This window comes from Phalacrocorax carbo, chromosome 6 (genome assembly GCF_963921805.1).
Source record: "Phalacrocorax carbo chromosome 6, bPhaCar2.1, whole genome shotgun sequence".
NCBI classification, from domain to species: domain Eukaryota; kingdom Metazoa; phylum Chordata; class Aves; order Suliformes; family Phalacrocoracidae; genus Phalacrocorax; species Phalacrocorax carbo.
Window position 1 is genome coordinate 40,110,789 of NC_087518.1, and position 22,295 is coordinate 40,133,083.

General features: G+C 39.6%; 1 protein-coding gene across 1 annotated transcript in view; it reads left to right on the forward strand.

Moving 5' to 3' along the window:
• Window positions 1–22,295, forward strand: part of NEGR1 (neuronal growth regulator 1) — a 312,227-nt gene that overhangs the window by 140,168 nt on the left and 149,764 nt on the right. The window contains exon 2 of the mRNA XM_064454830.1: window positions 9,212–9,444. Within this exon, the coding sequence (XP_064310900.1) occupies window positions 9,212–9,444 (233 nt within the window). The remainder of the gene's footprint in view (window positions 1–9,211; window positions 9,445–22,295) is intronic.

Below are 22,295 nucleotides of genomic sequence, written 5' to 3' on the forward strand. Positions count from 1 at the left end.
AGATGTTGGGACTTGCTGGTTACAAGGAAGAAAAACTGGTACCAGGGTGAGAGGAAGAAGAAAGTGTTTGGCAGCCAGGCAGATGAAAGGGGTGGGGGGACCAGAAGCTGCGGTGGACATGGTGGAGTGGTGGGGCCAACACGTGTGCAGAGAGGAGGCAGTACATTGTGGGGGGTTCATAGAGGAACAAAGCAGTGTTTGCAGTGTTTGCAGGACCTACGTTAAATGCTGCAAAGTTCATGAATGTTTGCTGTCAACAGGTGGCTGCACAGAGAGAAAGAAACTGAAATCTATATTCGATCCATTAGCACCCCTTTTCTTTAATTCCCGCTCATCTGGTGCTGTTTCAGAAATGCAGCACACAAGAATTTGCAGTGGGTATGGTATTTGCTGTGAGAAGGAGAGGGCAGGTGGCTCAGCTCCTGGGGGTGAGCTGGTGCTGGAAAGGTGCACATCCATATAAAGAAACCTCATCATATCTCAGCTGAGGGCTGCTGCCATTCTTTAAGCAGAAAACAGTTTTAAAGGTAGATCTAAGGACTTTGACATACAGTGAAGATGCCAGGGAAAGCAAAGCCAATTATTTATTTTAGGGCTGTTCTGGCTTCTATGAGACAGAGTTTTGGGGTTCTGATTTTAAACTCTGTTTTAAAACAACTGCTTCTCTGCCCTCTTTTACATAACTCCTGTTTATCAGACTTCCGAGAAACTGACTGAGAAGATTTCTGTCCCGTTCATGACAGAACAGTCTCCCTCTGCAGGATAATTTAACATTTGCACGTTCTGTAAATAAATAGTGTTGCTTCTTAGGGGAGGGGGGGGAATCTTCCTAAGATTAAGATTTTTAAATTCTATTAAGTCTTTGTTGTTATTAATATCCTGTATTGCTGCATCTTTACACTCCAACTACACTCAGCTTGTGCCAGCACATGCACTGTTGGGGGGAGCAGCTGCGGGGGCATCTCGAGCTTTGGGCATGGAGGAAGCCAGGGCTTGACATGCACCAGCCTGGTCACCAACCCCAATGCACCAGCTCCCTGGCAGTCTAAGGCTCTTGAATAAAATTTTTAAAAAGCTGTGATGCTAATGAGCAGCTGTGCAGTTTTTCATGCAGAATTCCAGGCTTTGACCTATAGTAGACATGAGAAAACTGATTTTGATTACAAGAGTAAAAGGATGGCTATAATTGCACCTGAGTTATTTTTGTTGTTCAGAGAAGTTTCCTTAGTGTAAAAAACTTTTAAGAGGTTAGTCATAAGAAACCATGGAAAAACCCAGAGAAGACATTTATCAGATCATCAGTAAAAAGACTTTGCAAAAGTTCTTAGTAGTGATTAAAAGTTCTTAGTGTGATTTTTCTGTTTCTGGAGCTTGGATGTATCATTTTATGTTCTGAGCTTCTGGGTGTTTTCCTAGGCTGAACCCTGACCCTCATGTTTCTCTCTCCCCTTGCTGCTTAGCTCAAAGCCAATCTCCTTTAAAGCAGAAAAATTCTAGCAACACTGCTTTTTGCAAAGGTTTTCTATGTTCTGAGAAAAGTGGCTGTAACTCAATGCCAAAACCAATTTCACTGGAAAAAAAAGATGCTGTAGTAAGCAATAACAACTCTGTTAAGTGCTTCACATCTGCTTTGGTGAATACTCATCCACTGCAGGGTGATGGAAAGGGGATTCTGTCATCCTTTGTGGCCATTACAATCAGCTCCTCCAGCACCCAAAGGACCAGTTATATAAAACTGTAAAAATTTTCAAGTCAAATTCTTCTAGGTTTTCAGGGAAAAGAAAGGATGCCAGGACTTTCTGTAAATCAGATGGAACTTTTAACCTGAACTGCAACAAGATTACTGGTTTTAGAGGCACAGCCTACACAGAAATGAGTCATGTTCTGACCTGGAATATGTGTCTTACCATTTAGGGGTTGTGTTTTATGGAGGAAGCATCTCACAGTATGTCACTTGGTGTCTCCTCTAAGCCAGAGACGTGTTTTGAAGGACTCTGCAGCTCAGCAGTGCAATAGCCCCTGGGTGGCATTTCCCAGCCAGCCAGCCAGCTTTCCCGTGGCTGCTCATGTTCACCTCCCACGGTCCCACCAGGGGAGGGAGCAGAGCAGAAACGGATGAGGAGGGAGCACTAAATGGAGACCCATGGGGCTGAATGGGTGTATTTAAAGAGTTGCATGGGTTGAATTTAGCTACAGATTTATAAGACAGTTTTTAACTTACTTATCCTTTTGGCTTTGCAATTCGGGTCAAGTAAGTAGAAGCAGAAGTGAGGATAATGGTAGCTTTTGGTCCTACTTGAATTAAGATTTTTTTTTTTTTAAAGTACTGCCCAAGTACTCTCCAGCTGCAACCCCAGAGAGTGTATTGAAGGCTGTATGGAGACAAGCATATGTCAAATATGCATGTGATATATGGAACATGGGAAAGCTTTGTGTGCAATCCCGTGCAGTTTGTTTCAAGGGCAGCAAGGTGGGAGCTCCAATGCTGGCTGCGCTATGAAGGCTCTTGTAAAAAGAAACCACGAGCAGTTTTAATTAAGCAACTGTGAAGAACTGTTTTTTACAAAGATTAATAGGTCTATGTTTTAATTATGGGGAAGTAATAGACTAGAGAGCTAGGAAAGTGGGAGGTATGAAAGAGAGAGGATTAAAAACTTTAAGGAAGCTCTATGAGACTATTTTTCTGTACTTACAAATTACAGAAGATCATCCCCATTAATAATGATCGGAAAAATAATAAAATACCTTCAGCGTATATGACTGTTAATATTAAAATCTACTTTTTATGCTTGTTGAGTAGAGAATTTCTGATTACAATCATCAGTTAAAAATTAAATTGTTCTCTTTCCAATCTTCCAAGTTTAAAAGTGGAAGAATTTTCTTCTGGCATCAGCTATAGTTTAATCAATACTTTTCCAAGAAATGTAAAGGTAAAAAGAGAAAAAGTCACTGTTATTTAATGATTGTTATGCTTTCTTTAATTGTGCCACAGTGTTATTATTAACTTCTAAAAATAATTGGTGCTATGCATAGATTTTAAAAATTACATCGCAGAAAATGCTGTCCTGATGCAGAGGAAGCTTAAAAATAAAATTTAAGGGAAGAGAAGAAAGGCCACTAATATTTGCAGTTTCTATTGGTTGCCATCTTTCCAATAAATTATTTCCCATATATTACTGTAACAAATGTTTTATTTTTGGACCTTGTTAAGCATCAACATGTTTTGGCCTGAATTATCCACCACGGATCGACCACAGCTCCCGCAGTCCTGGTGCTGACCTCTGCCAGGAGCAACTGTGCACCTTCAGTAATGTGATCCCACAGGGATTTGTGTGTGCTGATCTACAAGTGTGCATTGATCTGCCATTATTATTCCATGTATTTATGGCACTTAAAACTAGGAGAAGTTGAAGAAGAGTTGGGCTCTTAGCTTGAGGCTCAGACTCATCCTGAGGGAGCTGCAGTGGAAGGTTGCCAGTTCTTCATACGTTCACATAAAATCCAAACTCTGCTCAAACTCACTTCTCAGATTTGCTGAAAGCTTGTGTTTAAGTTCCCTAAAATGTTTGGAAGACTTAATGAGCAAATTGTAACAGAGTGCAAACCCAAATTTTAAGTTTTTAGTAAAACTTAGCTTAGTGACTCCTGTTTTAGGATTTGTAATAAAATTTGCTCAGCTAGACTGCTGCAGTCTTGAGGAAATAGAGGTTTTCACCATTGTCCTGTGCATGCGCACCCCAGGTGCAGTGTGGGCATTGCACGGCCCAGCTTTGCTGCTCCCTGGCACGTGCATGGCAAGGTGCAGCCAGGGCACACGGACCTGCTCAGCTGGGTTCCTGGTGTTTTCACTGGTTTCCTTTGCCAGGCCTTGTCTCTTTGTAGCTGCCTTTCCTTCCCAGTCCTCAGTCACAAGATGCCAAGAATACCCCAATCACTGCTAGTGCAGTGGGGCGGACTAGGGGTCTGGGTGGGGAGAGCGTGCATGTGCAGCAAGGCAACCCGCTTTCTTTTGGAGCTGAACCATCACAGGGTTTCAGTTAAAAAAGACAGATATGTTCATGTTCGTGCAATGAAAATAATAGAGTTGCTATCTGCAGGTTAAAAAATAATGTTAAGATACTGTTCTTAGTTAAAATGAGGAAGTGCATCCAGAGATCAAGTATGTGAGAAATACAACTGTAGGGAGAAATGCGGAGGTTGTGTACAAGGTTGGTTGTGGTATTGCAGTCTGAGTCCATGCACACTGGTCGGGTCCCTTGGCTTGCTTGAGGACAGTGTTTTTGTTGTTCTCATTGTTTATTCTTTGCAAATGTTCATCCATGCAAAATTGGTTGGTTACCTCACGCAAAACATATATTGAAAGACTGCTCTTTCATATAAATTATAAAGGGGAGTGTGGAAGACCAAGCTTTCATTTAAAGGAGAAAAAAATCCTTATTTGTCTTTATTTCTGTTCTTCTGCAATAACCACACTGGAGAACCATTGCCTCCAATGCCCAGGAACATACATGGGTGACTGTGTAGTCCAAGTTGCCTGCAGAATACTTTTAAGCAATAACTGCATTTTCAGAAATGAGGATTGATTTACAAACAGAAAGGGATTAAATTTGTTAGATTAGAAAACATTTCTGAGATGAATCATTTGATTACTTCTTCCATGGAGTAAATATGCCCTTTATCCATTGCATCTCAAGTGCATAGAGGGAAAATGCAACATGTTGGCTGCTATTTAATTTGAAGGCTACCCTGTGCAAAATATTTCAGTCAAATGCTGCAACATTTTCAAATCAGTTCACTCCCACAGTGTTAGGGAACTTGCATGGCTTTTGAATAAATGTAGAGAAAAGAACGGTTTGGGGTATTAAAGGAGCTTGTCTGAGGTAAAATATTTGTTTTCAAAGAACCTTATTTGGAATATCATTTTTAGTTTGGAGCCAACCTTATTCCACAATGCAACATGCTTAGTTGGGGTCTGAACAAAAAACTGAAATGTTTTCTCTCCTAGTTACATTTTTAGAAATACCTTTTGTGATTTTGTTTTCATTAAACTTGAAAATCTCCCTGAACAAGTAAAAATATGTTCCATTTTTAGTCCTTAGTTTTCATGTTTTATATGGCAGTTTTATACTGCATACTTTTTGCTAATTAGTGGGATATAAAAGAAACTTGATTTTAGCAGGTTTTCTTCTCTATCCACGATACCCATGCACCTAGAAATTAATAAAGCAAATTTTCTTATTAGTTTTAGAAAGTTATTTAAAGAAAATACCTTTGTATATCAAGTAAAGCAGCAAGAGATCTCATGTTCCTTTATGCACTGCTGTATCTTGCCTTTCCTCAGCAGGAAAGTCTTGATATCAAAAGGGCTGTGTTTATATGTGAAGTTTTTGGGACCCTTTGGGGCTTTCGGAGCAGGTGCCGTGCAGAGGCTGTGAGGATGCTTTGGAGCTACTGTAAAGGCAGCCCTGAGCACTGCCCTTCTCAGCATGGTTTTCAGGTGGTTCACTTCGCATCTGATGAAAATTCCACTTTTGTCTTTAATTAATAACAAAAAATTTCACATTTTATTATCTTTTTTGTTGGCTATTTTTTTTTTCTTAGAAGCTGCACAGAGAGCAGGGAATCTGTAAGGTGAGGCTGGTTTTGTCTGTGGGGAGTGGAGAAGGCTGTTTTTCTCTCTTGTTGGAAAAAGCTATAGTGTTAACACTTTCTTGCATATTTTTGGATGTGTGCATATGTATAAACAAGAAGGAGTTAAGTAAAATGGTAAATGGTCACTGAAACTACAGACTACCTTCAAAAATATTCATTTATAACTGACTGGATCCAGCTGCTGCAGAAATACCAGTAGAAAAGAAACGCATTGTAGAAAAATGTCAGTAAATCTGAGGTTTCTCTGCTTCTCCCCAGTCTTCTGTTCATTAGAATAATTTGAAAATGTTCATAAGGCTTTGAAAGCAGCTCCTTGCCTTCTCCAAATGGTACTAGACCCTACAAAACTCCTCCTGCGGGGATTCACAGACTCTGCTGCGCTCTCCATCCTCAAAGCGATACTTCCCTGTGACACCCCAATTCTCTGCTATATAAACTGTGATTTTTTTTAATCCTGTATCATACGCAGCTTCTGTCAGAACCTTTTCAGATTTCATGTTGAGATCATTAATTAAATGAATGCTTATTTTCATGATCCATTTCTGAAGAATTTCAGCCTGTTGCTTTTAGATCCTTATTCCTAAAGAGAATGTCACTTTTCCCTTTAAACAATACCGCCATATGTTTAAGCTACGAAATCACCATTTTCTGCCACCTAACAGTTTCCATAGTTGTGCTATTTTAATGTTTTATCAAAGACATGAGATCTATTGCATTCTCTTCTTATGCTGGATTTCCTTCATGTAAAAAACCTCTTTATCAAATAAAAATGTCCTATTAGTCTGTTGCACTTTGTATTACCTCCTTTCAACTTGTAAAGTTGTTTTAAAGCCTTAAATTCTATTGTCAGCATGGTGGATAGCCTAAAATTTGTCTGATTCGCTCTCCTCATTTCCTTAAATGTAGATAATACATTTATGATTTTCCAGTGACATAGCACCACTTTCAGATTGTTTAAAGAAAACCCACATGCTCCTGGATTTGCAGTTCTATGCTCTGAAACCTGACTCCATTAAGGTTTTTCTCTACCCTTGACTCCATTAGCTGCTCTGCCTTTTCCTTGAATGCTGGATGTCATCTTTAGAGAAAATTGGAGTATAGTGCTCATTTAGTTTTTGAGCCATAGTTAAATATCCTTAACCTCACTGCACAGAGGCTCGATCTTTTTCATCAGCTCATAAAGTTCCTTCTGCATGATCTCTCTGTCCTTCTATCCCATCACTTCTCAGCCACAAAAAGGGGCTGTCTTTGCTGGCTGTTCCTCCTGTACACCCTCTCCCAGCCCTATTTTCCCATGCTCTCTACCCAAGCTATCACCCTTTTCTTTTGCTCAGGTCTCATCTCCTGTCTCCAGTCCTCCTCTTTTAATGGCAAACATTTCCTTGTCTATGGCCAGGCAGTACCTGAAGTATCCCCAGTGTTTGTATTTCCCTTGTATTCTCATACTTCACACAGTCCTGTGCTCTGCTGATGTTTACTGGGTTTCTTCCCATCATTATGTGTTCTTTCCTCACTTGCTGCTCTTTCCTGTGTTTTCCTGGCTGCTCACAAAAATCATGGTTCTGGCTGAAATTCAGGAGAGCATCCCTAGGCTGCCTTGCCTACGGTTTGCTTTCACTGTCAAACACTGCAAAGTAGAATATAGACCAAGCATCAGTTGACCATACAGTCAAAATGCCTGTGGGATTGAGGAGTGGTCTTTCATGTCCTCTCTCTCTCCTGCTCTGCCAGCTGTCCCCAGTGTCACTCCCCTCTTTCCAGACGACAGAAGTTTGATGACTACTCCAAAGCCATCAGGTGCCTTAAAAAATAGAGCATCTCCTGGGATCACATTTATCCTACCAGCATGGGACCATATTTAACCTACCACCCTGTGTGCCACTGAGTGGCCTCTCCTTTAGCTCTACCAGTGACATGGGTTCCTCAGCTCCAGTTCAGCTTTGCATCCTCTAGCATCACTTCATTTCCCCTGCCACCGCTCTGCCTGTCCAAGGTTCAGGAGCACTGCACTCTCACACGAGTGCCTGCGCGCCTCTGCAGGAATCCTGCCCCAACAAACCTCTGCTTTCCTTCTTATTTACTCACTTGTGCTAAGAAGTACCGTCAATGCTATTCACCAGCTTCTTACTGCTTTTTCCACAAAACTTCAGTAATTGTGCTTGATGCCATGCTATTCTTAGGACTTGTCAGTGACATTTAATAGTATCCTTCACAGTGCACGTCTCTTCATCCCAGTGTGCAAGTGAGCAGCTTAAGATGGAAAACTATTTTAGAGAGAAATTACAAATATTTCCTAATATGCATTACAAAATATTGACAACAGCAGCATATTGCAGTGCCTAATTACCTTAGTAGAAGGTTATACTTCTGTTATGCCCGGGTGGCTATTTTTTTGGTTGCATATCTACAGAAAAGATTTTCAATTAACATTGACCTTTAATACTCTGACTAGATTTTGAATCTACGGATGGTGAAACCAACTACAAATTAGATTTTGCAATATACCTTGTTCTTTATATTTCTCAACTGATTAGTTTCAGACAGTTTGCAGTACCTACACTGGTGTGTTCGGCTTGCAATTCCCTTGCAATCTCTGGTGCCATGTTCAAATCCCCCCAGATATTGTGTAGAAATGCTGTCAAACTCTTCAGATATATGTGTTTTCATTCTCCAACTGTACTTTTTACTCATTTTAAAAAAACAAAGCCTTTACTTTATGGAGGAATACTTTTGAAAGAAAATTTAGAAAGAAAGGAATCTGTATAGGGTACATCTGCTTCTGATTGTAGGGGTGGTGTTATTCACTGAGCTCTAACTTGACTCTTATACCCCAAAGAGCAATATTTTTAGTTATTACTTTAATAATAATTGGAAAAAAGATAAAGTATGGCATAATAAACAAATTACATTTGTTTGAGTCACTACCATACCAAACACATTTTAAAAAATATTTAGTAGAAGTATGCTTTATATTCCGCTGTTGTTGTCAGCAGCGAAATCCGTGCTAATTGAATGTATGTTTGCTTTAGACAAGATGTCTTGAATATGATTAGCAATGACAAATCCAATAACCTTTGAAAAGAAAGAAATATTGTTTTGCATTCTAAGATGTCATTGTAGTTTTTGGTCGGAAAAGTCTCTTGATTCCTTAACTAAGCAAGCAGAAATTTATTGTGTCTTAGGAAAAGGGCAATAATTTTGCAGAGGTGCATGTGCCTACTCTTGATCCCTATGGGCTGAACCTGGAGCAGGAAGGGCTGTTCCAATCAAGTAATTGAGTCCAGTTCAGAAATAACTGAGCCTTTCTACCTACTGCTCCACTGAATACTCACAGCAGGAAAATCAGAAAGAAAGAACAGAGCAGAAAAATATATTTGTGTTTATTGTGTGTTTGTAAGATAGGCTTTTGGTTTTATGATGATTTGTGAGTTAAGAAATGACTCATGTTTTGAAGTTCAACTCTAATACATTACAGCTGTATGCAGTCTAAAAATCGATAACAAGTTAATGGTATTTAAAATCTATGTTTTCATACTTAGAGTTTCACCTTTTCTTCCAGGTGTTACTTGGAAGATGGAGCTTCAAAAGGTGCCTGGCTGAATCGGTCGAGTATTATTTTTGCTGGAAGTGATAAGTGGTCAGTAGATCCTCGAGTTTCAATCGCAACAGCAAATAGAAGAGAATATAGCCTGCAGATACAGGACGTAGACGTGACAGATGACGGTCCATACACTTGTTCTGTGCAAACTCAACACACTCCTAGAACGATGCAGGTGCACTTAACTGTACAAGGTACGTGTTTAAACTGATTGCAAATCTTTGAGATATACTAGAAAAAAATGGTTTATAGATGGGAAACGTCAGCTAAGCACACTTTAAAGCTTTTCTTGCTTGCTTGCTTGCTTGCTTGCTTTCTTGCTTGCTTTCTTTCTTTGCTTTCTTTGCTTTCCTTGCTTTTCTTGCTTTGATGTATGTAGCCATCGAATGTATGTGCCATTGGCTCTGGGCCCCTGAAAATAGATAATTCTGGGCTCTGGAGCCCAGAAGGGTCTCCAAATTGCCAAAATCAGGTTTAAATCCACACTCCTGCAATTGAACAAGATGTAAAAATATAAAAGGAAAATACCAGTACAATAGTGGAGTTGAAGTTCCCTGCAGCTGTACTCTGCAGATATCTGTCACTTTAATATTGGTCACCTGCATGGCTCAAAACCTAGTTGTTTCACATGGTATTCAACCTAGTCGCTGTGTAAAGGTGCATAACCAGGTGCTGAGTTCAGAGCAGGTTTACAGCCTTTGCATTTTAACACTGTTAACAAATATTGCCAGAAACATCCTGGTTTCCTTTATGATGTCAAAACATGTTCAGAAATAGCCAGTGGTGCTACCACAGCATGCCGTGGAAGGGTCACTGCAGATCAGGACCCGACTGTCCTTTGGGGACGGAACAAGGCCACAACACATGCCTCGATGATCATGTAATAAAAATATCAAAGACAACTGATGGATGCAGTGGGACAGACACCAGAGCACAGTCTGTCATGCAGAGTTTGCAGGTGGCACAGCCATCAGCTGCACCGGCACCCCAACAGCCCGCCTCCAAATTTCCTACAGGACTATTTTGAAGAGAATTTTAAAGGAGGAAAATTAATTGGTTTGTGGGCTCCTTCAAAGGTGGTTCCTTGAGGGCATCCTGGGAGAAAGCACAAAAATATTTCATCCCGTGGTGCTCCTGCATCAACAGGCAGGGTGGCAGGTCACTCCTTGGAAAGCTTGTCCTCTTCCCAGCACAGCTCAGCTGCAAGGAAGGGTTCACCAGAACATTTTATACCCCATCAGCAGCCCCACAGCCCCGAAGGCCTTCTTTCTGTTCACTGTAGAACTCAGCTTACCTGCCAGTATGGATGTGCCCTACCCCCATGAAGCATTAGGTATGAAATTTTTGGTAAATTTTATTGGCATTTAAAATATGCAGTATTTCATTGGAGCACTTAAAGAGTCTTCTCTGGTGTGTGGCATCACAAGCACTGTTATAAGAACAAGAACTAATTCATCAGCTTAAAAAAGGTAAGATTAGAATTAATAAAGCAATTTTTCAAAAATAGAAATTCTATTAGATTTAGAAACCTAATAGAAATTCATTAAAACAAAAAAAAAAAGCTGATTTTGCATTAAAATTTCTTTCTTCCAGACCAGCTTTCTCCCAGAAATGCTAAGATCCCAATAGTGTTAATAAGAACCATCCACTCATTTCTGTGAGACAGTTTTCTGTTATAAGTGCTGTAGAAAAAGTGTCAGTTTTACACGCGTGGAGGTAATTATTGTATTGTTCCAGGGTGAACAATTCTTAGTTTTGATTTTCTTTGTAATAGTTAATGCCCTTGTGCAAGGGGCTAAAAAAAAATTGGAAATTAATTGCATGTATAAAACATATAAACAGGAGCTTAAAATTAATTAGGGTAACTACAAGTATATAGAGAAATAATAACTCAGTAGTTAAAAATATGCATAATTATTAAGCGATTGCATTTATATCTCCAGAAATGCAAAGTATAACCTAAGGCTTTAACTTATTAGTCTTTGGTGTAATCGTCATTAACATTTTCTTTTGCATTTTTATGAGTAATAAAGCAATGAATATAAAACAGAAGAATTTAAATGGCAATCCCTATAAATCCATATGGCACACCAAAATCTCTTACAAATAACGTGTATGAAACGCTTTCCAACTAATTATCCTTAACCACTGGACCTTTAGACCCCAATGGTTTGTAAGAATGTTAGACTGTAGCTCTGTGAGAGCTAAGTGTATTTGTTGCATAAAGAACAGTATTTTATTAGTACAGCCAAAATGCCATCACTTAGTCATTTTTATAACCTTCCTCAGAGGTGGTTGCTGCATGAAGACCCATAAACGTACTGTTTATGTGGAGGGGTTGTTCATGAAGTACAGAAGTATTTGTATGCCTCCGGATTGGGAAGCTGCAGTGAAGAAGCTATGCCAGTATCAATTATTATTTCAATTGTATATGTATATCCAGTTACTCCAATATTGTTTCAGTTATAATTTATGTAGGAAGTAGGGACAAGCTCCATGAAGCATAGTCAGAACAAGTGAGCCATTTTCAAGATAAAGTTAAAAAAATTTTTGCATTTTTGCATTTTTCCCTGTGTAGTTCTCTTAGCACTTAGCGAGAAGAGAAAGCTGCTGAGCTCCCTGCTTGTAGAGAGAGGTCCTGCATCTGCTGAGTGGCAGAGGCGGATCAGCAGCTCTGGAGGATGCCCTATCCCATCTCGGTGAGGATTGTGGCCATTTCTTTCCATTCCAGTTCATGTCTTTATGTACATATTACTATTGATATTAATAGTTATCAGCCATGCAATGGATGCTCAGCAGATTGGGTGTGAGTCGCACCAACTGCTTGTCCCAAACAGGTGGGATCCCACCTTGAATCAGCATTGGGTTTTGCATGGTAATTTGGAGACCTGCATCACACTTACTACTGTTGTTATCTATCCAGCAGACTCAAATGGGACTTGTACATGTAAGCACTTTTAATCAGGTCTCTTCACACACACGGCTGCTAAAGCCATCACTTCACCTTCTGTGTGCTGAGACTCAGGAGGTAAGGATGCAAGATTCATGCATCCTTTGAGATGGAGATTGACCTGTCTGAAAGTAACCAAGACTGTAAAGGAAACATCGAACAGCTAATTGGTGCTATAAACTTATATACTCTTTCCTGCTGAATAGGGTTTGTAGGCATGACATAATAACATTTTATGGAAGCAGTTTTATGTTTCCTTTTAATATTGTTCATGGCTTTATATTTCAGGATTAGAAACAACAACTGCTTTTGGGGGGAAATAAATGAAGGGAAAAGCAGGCCTTTTGCCAAAGTAAAATCGTTCAGTCACAGGGCTGGGTTTCCTTTTACATTGTGAACAAATGATCAGCAGCAGACCTAGAGCAGCACATGAAATAACAGGAGAAAAAGAAAATTTAAAAGCAGACTCTTAGCTCTTTAAAATTCCTCTGCCCTACAGGCTATATTCTGTCAAGTATCATGGAAAGAAGGTGTTCTCCTGCAGAAAACAGTAGAGCTGGAAAAGCCAGGGGTGTGTACATTGTGTCACAAATTAAATGAATGAAGATTTATGTCTGATCTTAAGCTCCTAAATTGGTTCAAACTCCAGATTGCAAAATTATTTGCTATGAAACTCCACTTGAAAGGCCCTGCAAATCCAACTCCTTCTTTTTTTCTTTTGCTTTTGGTATGTGTGTATGAAGTCATTCTATACACACAGATCCAGCAGCTGTAATTTTTAATATCCTCTTCTCCGCTATTTGGGCTAACAATTTCTGAACATATTTATGTAAGTGTTTCAGAAAATATATACATTTTAATGTGTTAAAGTTGCCTTAATTTCCATGAGTAAAACATAGAAAGGTAACATGATCAGTAAATAACTACAGCTGAAGGGAAGCAACAGCCTCTCCATCACTGTCCCATGCAGATACAGGGAGCAGCGAGACCTAGTGGGGTTTGGCCCCAGCCAATCAGGAAATCTGGCAGAGCTTGAAGCTGAGTTTCAGCCTCCCAAATCCCTGCTTAATGCCTTAAGAAGACCACCAAGTCAAGTCTAGTTGACTGTTACTTATTACATATTTACATCTTTTTGTGCCAAGAAGATTAATCAAGATAGTTAATAAAAAAGAAAAAAGCCTAACGCGTCTTTAGCCCACATTTACATCAGTGAAAGAGAAATCATATGAAAGAGAAGAAGATAATCCATTTAACTTTATTTCAGTGACCTTATTAAAAAGAAGTGAGAATTATGAAGTAATTAATTAAAAGTTTAGAAGGTAGGAGTTTGTAATCAACTCAGTCTACCTCAGTGCCAGATGCTTGATCTTCAAAGTCATGAACTGCAGCTGATTTAATATATCACGTTTGCCACAGTAAAGTAAAAAAATTAAATACCTCTTATCACACTATATTGCTCATAATTTTTCTAGCTAAAGGTTGCAATTTCTGCCATTTCTAATCTGGCATTTATTTTACCGAAATTTAAATTGCATCTTCCAAGCTGTGTTTCCCTTTCAATTTGCAGAAATATTAAGACGTGTTTACCAATGTCCTTGAGAATTAATTTTGCCCCAGGGCAGAGTGACAGGTTACAGCCCAAAGTCTCCGGTTCTCTCTGTGTGTGAGGACACAGTAATGATGCTATTGCGCCATGTGAGGAAAGGACAAGTCAGGCTTCTTGTTTGTGACTCCAGGGAGATAAAGGCCAGAATAGGGTGTTCTAAAGGGCCTCAGCTGCCAAGGGAAGGCTACCACGATGATTAGGAGAATAAGGAACACATATGAAAGAGATTGCTTTCTTTAACCTAGTGAAATGAGGGCTCAGGGAGAATTTTGTTATGCTTTGTTAATACAGTTGGTATGGAGATCACACATACCAGCTAAGGGACAACACTTTTACAAGACTAGGCAAATATAACTTAGCCATGTGTGAATTTTAAGGTGCTGGTCTATATTGCGTTGTGGATGGGCTGTCCAGGGAGAGTGGCCAGGGTCCGGGACAGTGGTTCCCGCAGGGGCTGGTGGGGCTGGGGTGGCCATAGTGTTGGTGAGTGAGGTTTATATCCATGGTCTTCCTAACAATGGGATTAAGGATCTGACAACTCTAACTCTGTCTCCTTGAACATGAACAAGGAGCCTGGCATTGCTCCTGGGGACAGCAGCACCAGAATCCACTGGCACAGTCTGGACTGGGGAGTGTTTTTCAAGGCTTTATTGTGGTCTGTCATGGATGCACAGCTCAAATAGGTCTGTGGTTTAGGCTTTGAGGTGTAGATAGCAGGTCTCATTCCCTTTGCCACCACCTGTCTCCAGCTACCCATGCTCTCTGCTGCCCTTGCCTACCTCTGTTGCACCCTCTGCCTTCTGAGTCCCACGGGAGCCCAGTTCCTGGTTACATCAGTGACTTCCATCAGTACCAAAATGGCAATACCAGGGAATTGGTGACACAAACATTTTCTTACTTGGCATCTTAATTTTTATTTTAATCTAGCCCATGCCGGGCACGTATGGGGCTCCTCCTGGGACAGACCCTGTGCGTGTGAGACATAGCACTTGCTCCTGTTCTGCCCTCTCTGCATCATCTCATTTCTGCACATAATCTGCACTTGACATGGTGTGCGTGTAAATAATTCAGTTATCTATGTAAATGCAATTTATAGATTCAGTCAGAAACCACAACTTATGTTTTTTATTTAAACGTGTGATATTTCCAAAGTAATACTCAAGGCCGTTTTTCTGTTTAATAAACCTCCTTAATGTCCCCTAAATATTAATGTATTGATTTAGTCTTTACAATGTTTGCAAAGTCTAATTTGTTTCCTCAATCAGGCCAGGAGGGACTTGCATTTGGAGCTAACGAGATAAATCTTACCCAAATTTATTTAAAGTGGGACAAAATAAATATGCAAAAGACTTCTAAAATCATATAACAACCACTTTCCAGCTAAAACTGACAATCCATTACTGTCTTAAATTGCTAGTATTCTAGTAGGATGTCAGTTTTCGTTATAAAATTAACTTGCTAGTGCCAGCCACTGTTATCATCTTGTCCCTGCTCAGCACAAGAAAAAAAAAGACTTAGAAAAATTGTTCCAGAGATGGGGGCGGCTGAGCAAGATTTGCTCAATGATAGAGGCCCCCCCCCCAGTCAAACGAACCACGTGCTCCAGCAAACAGCATACTTGGACTTGCCGTAACCAAGGGCTGCATCCACAGTCATTAATGCGTCATTAATGACTGATCAGAATGTTTTATTCAGGATTTGAATTTTTTATCCATTCACTACATTCCTCCCACATTTGTACCTCTCACAGCATTCAGATGAGCTGCAGGGGGTCTCTGTCCCTAAAATATGTGTGAATGGCTTTTACCCTTCTTTAAAAGATTTAAATCATGGAAAATGTTTGCATTAGCAGGTGACCTCATTTACAAGGATGTAAATCAGAAATATTTTATCTAAAGTAGAACAGGGCTATACTAGTCTGAAACTCGTAATTCTGCAGTGTTGGAGGTGCTTTACAGTCATGGCTGCAACCGAATTTCCATTATAAGCCCAAAAGTTACATCTTCTTAAATCTGAAGGCAAAGGATAATCTACACAAAATAATCATTTGCTCTCTGGTCTGAAGTATATTAGTTCTGTTACATTTAAATTAAGTTGAATGAGTCATCTGTGAGAGTTTTACAAACGGTGTGTTCAGCAGAGTCCTAAGTGTCTTTCAGCAAATTCTTGCATTATACAGCAACGCCAGAAGCAGAAGTAAGGTGGAAAAAAGTATAGGGTACAGAAAAAAAACCACAAACAACAACAACAAAAACCCCACATCACTTTAGGTTAAAGAACATAGAATCATTGCAGTTGGAAAAGACCTCTAGGATCATCAAGCCCAGCCATCACCCCAACACTACCGTGTCTCCTAAACCATGCCCTGGAGTGCCATGTCTACACGTTTTTTGAACACCTCCAGGGGTGGTGACTCCACCACCTCTCTGGGCAGCCTGTGCCAATGCCTGACCACTCCTTCAGTGAAGAAATTTTTCCTAATATCCAATCTTCCACTGACACAGCTTGAAGCCATTTCCTCTCGTTCTATCGCTAGATACCTGGGAGAAGAGATCAACACCCACCTTGCTACGACCTCCTTTCAGGTAGTTGTAGAGAGCGATAAGGTCTCCCCTCAGCCGCCTCTTCAGACTAAACAACCCCAGCTCCCCCAGACACCCCTCATAAGACCAGCTCTGCAGACCCTTAATAATGTAATGCAAAGGGCAACAATGTAGATGATTAAATTCTGAGTTTTGCATTCCTTAGGTTAGTTAGGTTCTTCATCCCCTCTACAAATCTAGAGGGGTGCATGAGCAGACTGATGCTTCCTGCTGTTACAGCATCTCTTGTCCTTTTTAAAGCACAGGTCTGGTAAGCTCCTGCCCTATAAACAGGAGACCTCCCTCAAATAAAACAAAACCAGTTGGAAATGTTGTGTTAAACCCAAGTTGTAAAAAAGATTATGAAACTTTTAGAAATAAAAATTTTAAGAATTAGTTTGGAAAGAAAACCAATTCAGAATGAGAATTTATCAAAGGGGGAGCTGATGGCTGTGTCTGCTCTGGGTAGTGTGTCTTTCCTGGCTCTTACTGGCATTAAGGCAAATACAGGTCAAATCTATTACTTTGCATCAGAATGATCTGAAGTGGATGATGTGAACAAAAAATCTTGGGCCAGCTTTTAGTTTTTATTTTTATTCCTTTTTAATTAAAGTTCAGATAACCTCCATAGTCTTCCACATCTCAGTGAAATGGAATTTACAATCAGAAGTGTTTGACTTTGAAAAATGTGAAAATCATTTCATCATTAGCACCATTCAGTCAGGATTGTGGGTAGCCTTTTCAAGTGTTTCTAGAGCTCTGACAACATTCTGCCCTGCCTAAAGCTTTAGCATTGTGCTGGCCACTAGCAGAGGGAAGATGCTGAATCCATGATGTTTTGTGTCTGGGCATGTTTTCGGAGCTATGGGAGTCCATTAGGAAAAATTCACTCATAGCAGAACGTGATGTGTGATTGCATCCTATAATGCAAGAAATTATCAAGGCTGCCAAACCTACTCCTTTGTAAAGATTTTGTATTTATTCAATACACCTTTTTAAAGATTTCATATCTGTTGATTGAACTTAATGGCAAAAATCTTGATAGTTTGACTCAAGAAAGAGTCAACACTCATCACAAGACCTGCTTGGAAGACTAAAATTGAAAAGCTCTTTCTTCCATTTTACTACCTCAGAAATACAATTGTCATCTGAAAATAGTGTGGCAATGCAGAGATTTTAATTACAATTACTTTATCCAAATGTAATTTCATTTGAACAAATCCTCTAAAATGTTATTTTGTAATTGTAACCAACTGCAGAAGCATTATTTTAAAGACATAAAATTTGGCTTATAACACTTTTGAGGGTTATGGTAAGTACATACATGGTTTAGTGGTAGACTTTGCAGTGCTAGGTTAACAGTTCAACTTGATGATTTTAAAGGTCTTTTCCAAGCTAAAGGATGCTACGATTCTATGTTCTTCTGACTGTCCTTACTGTGGGCTCTATTATTCCGTCTCTGAAAGCCTCTTCGCCATCCTGTCGATTCAATTAAAGGTGATTGGGCTGGCCTGGAAAAACTGAGATAGTAATTATTTTGCTATTCATTGCCATCATTTCCACATTGCAAGTGTTTTTGGAACTCTGTACTCTGAGTAAGCAGTATAATATTTTATTGAGATTTCTGCTGCCTCTTATGGTGAACACTGTGATTACTGTGATTTATCTGATTTTTTTTTTCATTGGATTTCCTGTTACTCCAAATTCAGTAGTTTTGACTGTCAGTTGTCAGGAGAAAAAATGGTGTCCCATGTTTAAAAGTTTAATTTTTGCTTGGAGTGATGCCAACAAAGAGAGTTAGATAGCCCTGGAGTACGTTGGAGACCAATCTCTGCAACTCTTACTCAGAGTGTCATTTTTTTAGACTAGAAAGAGGGTGTAAAAATGTCCTACCTGATGCAGGGTAGATTTAGAATATGCTAGTTTTATGTTGCAAAAAAGGTTTTAATCTAAATATTTAGTGAAGTCTTGCTAAGGAGGTGCAAAAACACAGATTATCCTCAAATGAATTCTCAACATTTTTGAAAATGCTATCTTCTGTTTCTGTAAGATTGTGGAGAAAATACTGTAAAAGTATTTTAGGGCCAAAATTTTGGTTAATTCTTCCTCACAATATTCTAATTAATTCAATCAAAACGTGCCATATCAGTAATTCTGTTCATTGTAATCAATGAAAACATAGATCTGTAAATGAAAACCATATCTATAAAAACAGGATGGAAAGAAACTGGAAAATAAAACAAAAGGGCACATCAAACTTTCTTAAGCAGTGGTTAATGCGTGGCAGCATGGCTGTGTCCCTTCATCATGTGACCAAAAGCAGCATGTCTGCTGTATGGTTGCGTGAAAGACTGAGGTCAACATCTTGCTTTTAGCCTGATTAAAACTAATAACATCTGACATACAGAATATCCTGGCTGAAATGCTATAATCTGATAAATACCTTTTGTCAAGTCCAGTTAATATTTAAGAAGTGAGACAAATGGAAACTGTGCTGAATTTACAGGTTTCCCAAAGAGCAAAACTTTACCTGCAGCATCCCTTGTCTGCTGATGCCACTGAAGACGCAGCATCATAACTATGTCCATATATACTTTTAGACTCAGTCACTTATTTGAAGTAATCAATATCTTATTCAAGGTTCCAGGGTATCAGCCATAATTAATTTTACCATATATATGATTAAATGGCACCTCAATAACATTACAATTTGTTCTGCGGGAATTTCAATGCCTAGCTAGCTGTCCTTCCACCTCTGCATTTTTAGCAAAAAGCAGCCGTTCCCCCTCAGGCGCAGGAGCTGTGCAGTGTGCCCCATGCTCACTGTCTCGGTGCACACTTCGATTTGGTGTTGGATGCTGATACTGAATACGGAAAAGTAACTCACTGCTTGCTTGCAAGGGATGGTGGAGAGCCATGGGCATTTGACGAATTGCTGGTTTCCTCAACTCTGGCATGAGAAAAGTGACTTTATAGAGAGGAATTTAAGGAGCTGGGAAAGTATTAGAAATATTTATTGATTCTAAGTTTCTTTTTTAAAGAGGTCACAGATCAACGAGTTTAGTAGGGAATCTGAGCTATCAGACCAGCAAGTGCCATGCAAGCTCCGTGACAAGGCTGAAGATGAAACTTGTCTTGGCTAAGCCAGAGTCCTTGCAGGCACTTGCTCATCTGTGAATATTTGGTTTTTTGTAGTTATTTACAGAGGAAAAGATGCAATGCTTTGAACGTGAACACCTAGTAACTAAAAAATATTTTTAGAGCAACTTTTTCAGACATTAGAATAATTTCTCAGGGAAAAAAGGGAGATATAACTTCCATGAACTTTTTAAAACAAGAGAGAAGAGCATTGCAGAAACTTGAGGACAGAACCAATTCTGTGTGTTTCATTGTGTGACATGACCTTGCTTGGTTAACAGCAAAGACTTTGAGAAATACACATTCCTTTGCCACAATAATGAAATTCCAAATTACTTTTAAACTTCTTATCTGGCTATATTGTAGGTTAAGTACCTGTAATTACAAACACTAGAACTATTGTTCTAAGAATTAGTACAGACAATTTTAAGTATATGAAGATAATAAAAATAACTAACTATAAAAATAATAAATATACTTATAACACTTCACATTTTTAAATTATTAAAAAATAAGAGCATATTTTCACAAACATATTATTTTATTGAAATGGGAGGTGGAATCAGAATGGTGTCCTGCAAACTGGAAGTGAACTAGCCTAGCTTCTGTTCTGTTTTGGCTTCTGCATCTTTGTCCAGCCCATGTGATGTGGTTTCCTGGAGGTGTGGAGATTGGATTCACCTGCCTGTAAACAGTAATGCCAGCCTAAATTCACTGATATCTGCAAAATGTTTTAAAAATTCTCAGGATGGAAATGTTTTACATTATTACGACATGCCGCATTCTGAGAACAAATAGAAAAAGTAGGTAGAGTTAATTATAAATCAAAGGGACATGATACTTTCCAAGAGAACCTGCAATAACCAACACACAATTCTTAGAGATTTTGTTGCTCAAAACTTTAACAGCTTGGGAAATAGCTTCTGCACATTGAAAATCACTGTTGATGCATACCAGACGTCTCTGTGATGGCAGGCATGGCGGCACTGAGGCAGGAGAATGGAGCTGTGCTAATGCCTTCCTCCCCTGCATCTCCCATCCCCTCTTGCCTTCAACTCCAGTTTTGCTTCCCAATTTTACTGCAGACCTGGACAGGTGGGTTGGAAATGGAGTAAAAATAAACAAGCTGGCAGTAGTTTCTCCTATGGAAACCCTGCTAGAACAATGCAATGTGACAGCATGATACCCAAATTTTTTGCTACCTCATCATCAAAGAGAGGGTGGTTTGCTAGCAGCTGTAGGTTCCTGTACTCCCAGCTCATGGTGCTCTTCACTGGACATTATGACCTTTCTGAATTTGTTTGCATTGTAGTGAATAGAAATATTGGAAACTTACTCATATAAGTACTTCATTTATATCACTTGTAGACTAAAATAAATGCATTGACAATAAGTAAATAATGATTGTCCTTTTATAACTGTATTTTTTTAAAACTTAAGTTTGCATAACTATGTTAAATAGAGAAAAGTATTACTTTCTGTTTTACTAGTGAGGACCCTGAGAGGCTTGAGAGGATAAAATCAGACTTATTTCACAGTCTGAAATTGTCCTTCTGATGTTCAGCAGTATGAAAATCCAGCCAGTAAGGCATTAGCGGAGAGAAATAAAACTGCTGGATGGTTTCACCCACATTTATTTTTAATTGAAATCTCCACAATCATATAGCAGATAACTGGCAAGAATAGAAGAGACTTTAGAGTTCTTGTCTGCTTGTACAGGCTATCAGTAATGTATATACTTGTGTGCCTAAGCACACGTGTGGATGTGCGTACGCATGTTTTTTGTATAGATTCATATCACAAGTTGAATCATAGCATAACTTAGTCTGAATATGGTGAATGTGGAGGCTGAATATGGAGACATATTTTGTACATAATTCATAGATCTTTCTGGCAGCCAAGAGGGACAAACATGTTCTGGAGTTCATCAAGCCCTGCATTGCAGCCAGACGAGGGAGGGGATTGTCCCGCTCTGCTCTGCGCTGGTGCAGCCTCACCTTGAGTGCTGTGTGCAGTTTTGGGCATCACAGCACATTAAGGTTATAAAGCTACTAGAGAGTGTCCAGAGGAGGGACATGAAGTTAGTGAAGGGTTTAGAGGAGAAACCGCACAAGGAGCAGCTAAAGTCACTTGGTTTGTTCTGCCTGGAGAAGAGGAGGCTGAGGGCGGACCTCATCACGGCCTGCAGCTTCCTCACAAGGGGAGGAGGAGGGGCAGGCGCTGACCTCTTCTCTCTGGTCACCAATGACAGGACCCGAGGGAATGGCAGGAAGATGTGGCAGGGGAGGTTTAGGTTGGATATTTGGATAAGGTTCCTCACCCAGAGAGTGGTGGAGCTCTGGAACAGGCGCCCCAGGGAGGCAGTCACAGCATCAAGCCTGATGATATTCAAGAAGCATTTGGATAACGCCCTCAGACATGTGGTCTGAATTTTGGGATTGTCCTGTGCAGGGACAGGAGTTGGACTTGATGATCCTTGAGGGTCCCTCCCAACTCAGGACATTCTATGATTCTAGATTTGCCTTTTCTTGCAGATGACAGCATTCTGTAATTGCAAAGAAGCACTATGTTAGCAGTACATCTGCTAACATAACAACTGTAACTGAACAACTACTTATAACTGATAAGAAAAAGCTTTGGATCCGTTCACCACTGTCCTTTCATTTTTTGAAGGTATTTCTGCACATATGTTGCACTTTATCTAACAGGTAAAAACTCTGTGCCATAAATTTATGGTACCCAACCAGTTGTAAATGTCAGTATTACGTA